Genomic DNA, 1,429 nt, shown 5'->3' with positions numbered 1-1,429 from the left:
CAGACGATGAGATCAGTGGAACCTCTTTGTCTTCAGCACAGCCGGGTTCGAATACAACTAGCAATACCATGGGCTACGCAGTGGCTCATCTGGCCGTGTATCCCGAATTGCAGGATTGGATCCGCGAAGAGCTGCGGACGCTTGACCCGGACCCGTCGAAATGGAAATATGAGGAGGTGTTTCCTAAATGCCGACGCACACTCGCTCTAATGGTACCTCTTTGACATCTTCCCCATCCCCGTGGCACTAAGTATACTAACATATCCCCAGTTTGAAATCCTGCGTTTCTTCCCACCAGTCCTTCATTCTAACCGCTCAGTCTTTAAGCCACAGCAAATAGTGGACGGCAACAGAACTCGACTGTTAACACCCCCTATGGACATACTGATCTGCCAATTGAGTATGCACCTGGATCCGACGATTTGGGGTGCAGACGCAAGCGAATTCAGGCCATCGCGATGGATCGACGAGTCAGGACAACTGATAACCCCGCCAAAAGGGGCCTATATCCCGTGGTCAAGCGGCCCACGCATCTGCCCCGGCATAAAGATGTCGCAGGTAGAATTTGTTGCGACGTTGACGACGCTTTTCCGGTCTGCACGGTGTGATCCTCTGCCTACGGCTGGGATCGAGGAGCCAGAAGCGTTGAGACAGCGATTGCTGCGGGTGACACTGGATTCTGTGTCCAAGTTGTCCTTGCAGATACGTCATGCTAATGAAGTGCACTTGCGGTGGACTGCTGTGTGAGGCAAGGCCAGGCGAGGCAAGGCAAGGCAGTAAGCGCTATGGGGAAAATCTTGTTGTTTTGGCTACTAGCAGTTGTCATCAATTGCTGGAAACGTTTTAATGTGATTCTTTCCTTCACCTATTTATTTATGAACCGTATATAATCAGATGAATCCACTCCATTTTGCCGAGGAGTTTTTGAGTCCAGGTGATCCACATATCGCACAATGGAGTATAAATAAACGATTCAATTCCAACCACGCGGGTGAGCCTAGTCGATAATTCTCATCGAGGCTAGAATATCCTGTTAGGCCACTGGGGGCAACACAGCTCGATCACCACCAGCGGCATGCCGGTAGTGGAGGGGACGAAACAATCCAAACCACCAACATCTCCTTACCTTAGTAGTTATTTCCAAAGTACATGCTAACTAACAGCCACTACCACGAATATTCGTGAAAATACTGTGCTCAGCGTATGCTTATATCCGCACACACAAAAAAAAATATAATTGAAAAGTCATAAAGCAGGGAGGAAAGCAAATTGTAATGTGGATCACCACCCACCACTCACATTTTCCCGTGCAAATTGCCTCAAATTTGACGCTCATATGCCAACAGGCAAATTATGATAGTTAATAAATGTATAAGTTGTAGTTAAAGAAGCCTCTGCTAAATATACCTAATTTAAGAAGTTTTAGTGG

General features: G+C 47.5%; 1 protein-coding gene across 1 annotated transcript; it reads left to right on the top strand.

Annotated features, from left to right (window-relative positions):
• Positions 1–68: 68 nt before the first annotated feature.
• On the top strand, positions 69–747 carry HCAG_05158 (predicted protein; the record flags this gene model as incomplete). The annotated part of the gene is made up of 2 exons (XM_001539641.1): positions 69–176; positions 271–747. The coding sequence occupies 2 exons, from the start codon at positions 69–71 to the stop codon at positions 745–747; spliced, it is 585 nt and encodes a 194-aa protein (XP_001539691.1).
• Positions 748–1,429: the final 682 nt, after the last annotated feature.

Source organism: Histoplasma capsulatum, genomic scaffold, assembly GCF_000149585.1.
Source record: "Histoplasma capsulatum NAm1 scaffold_5 genomic scaffold, whole genome shotgun sequence".
In the NCBI taxonomy this organism is placed as follows: domain Eukaryota; kingdom Fungi; phylum Ascomycota; class Eurotiomycetes; order Onygenales; family Ajellomycetaceae; genus Histoplasma; species Histoplasma mississippiense.
The sequence above is the reverse complement of the archived record's forward strand: the minus strand, read 5'-3'. Positions and strand labels throughout refer to the sequence as shown.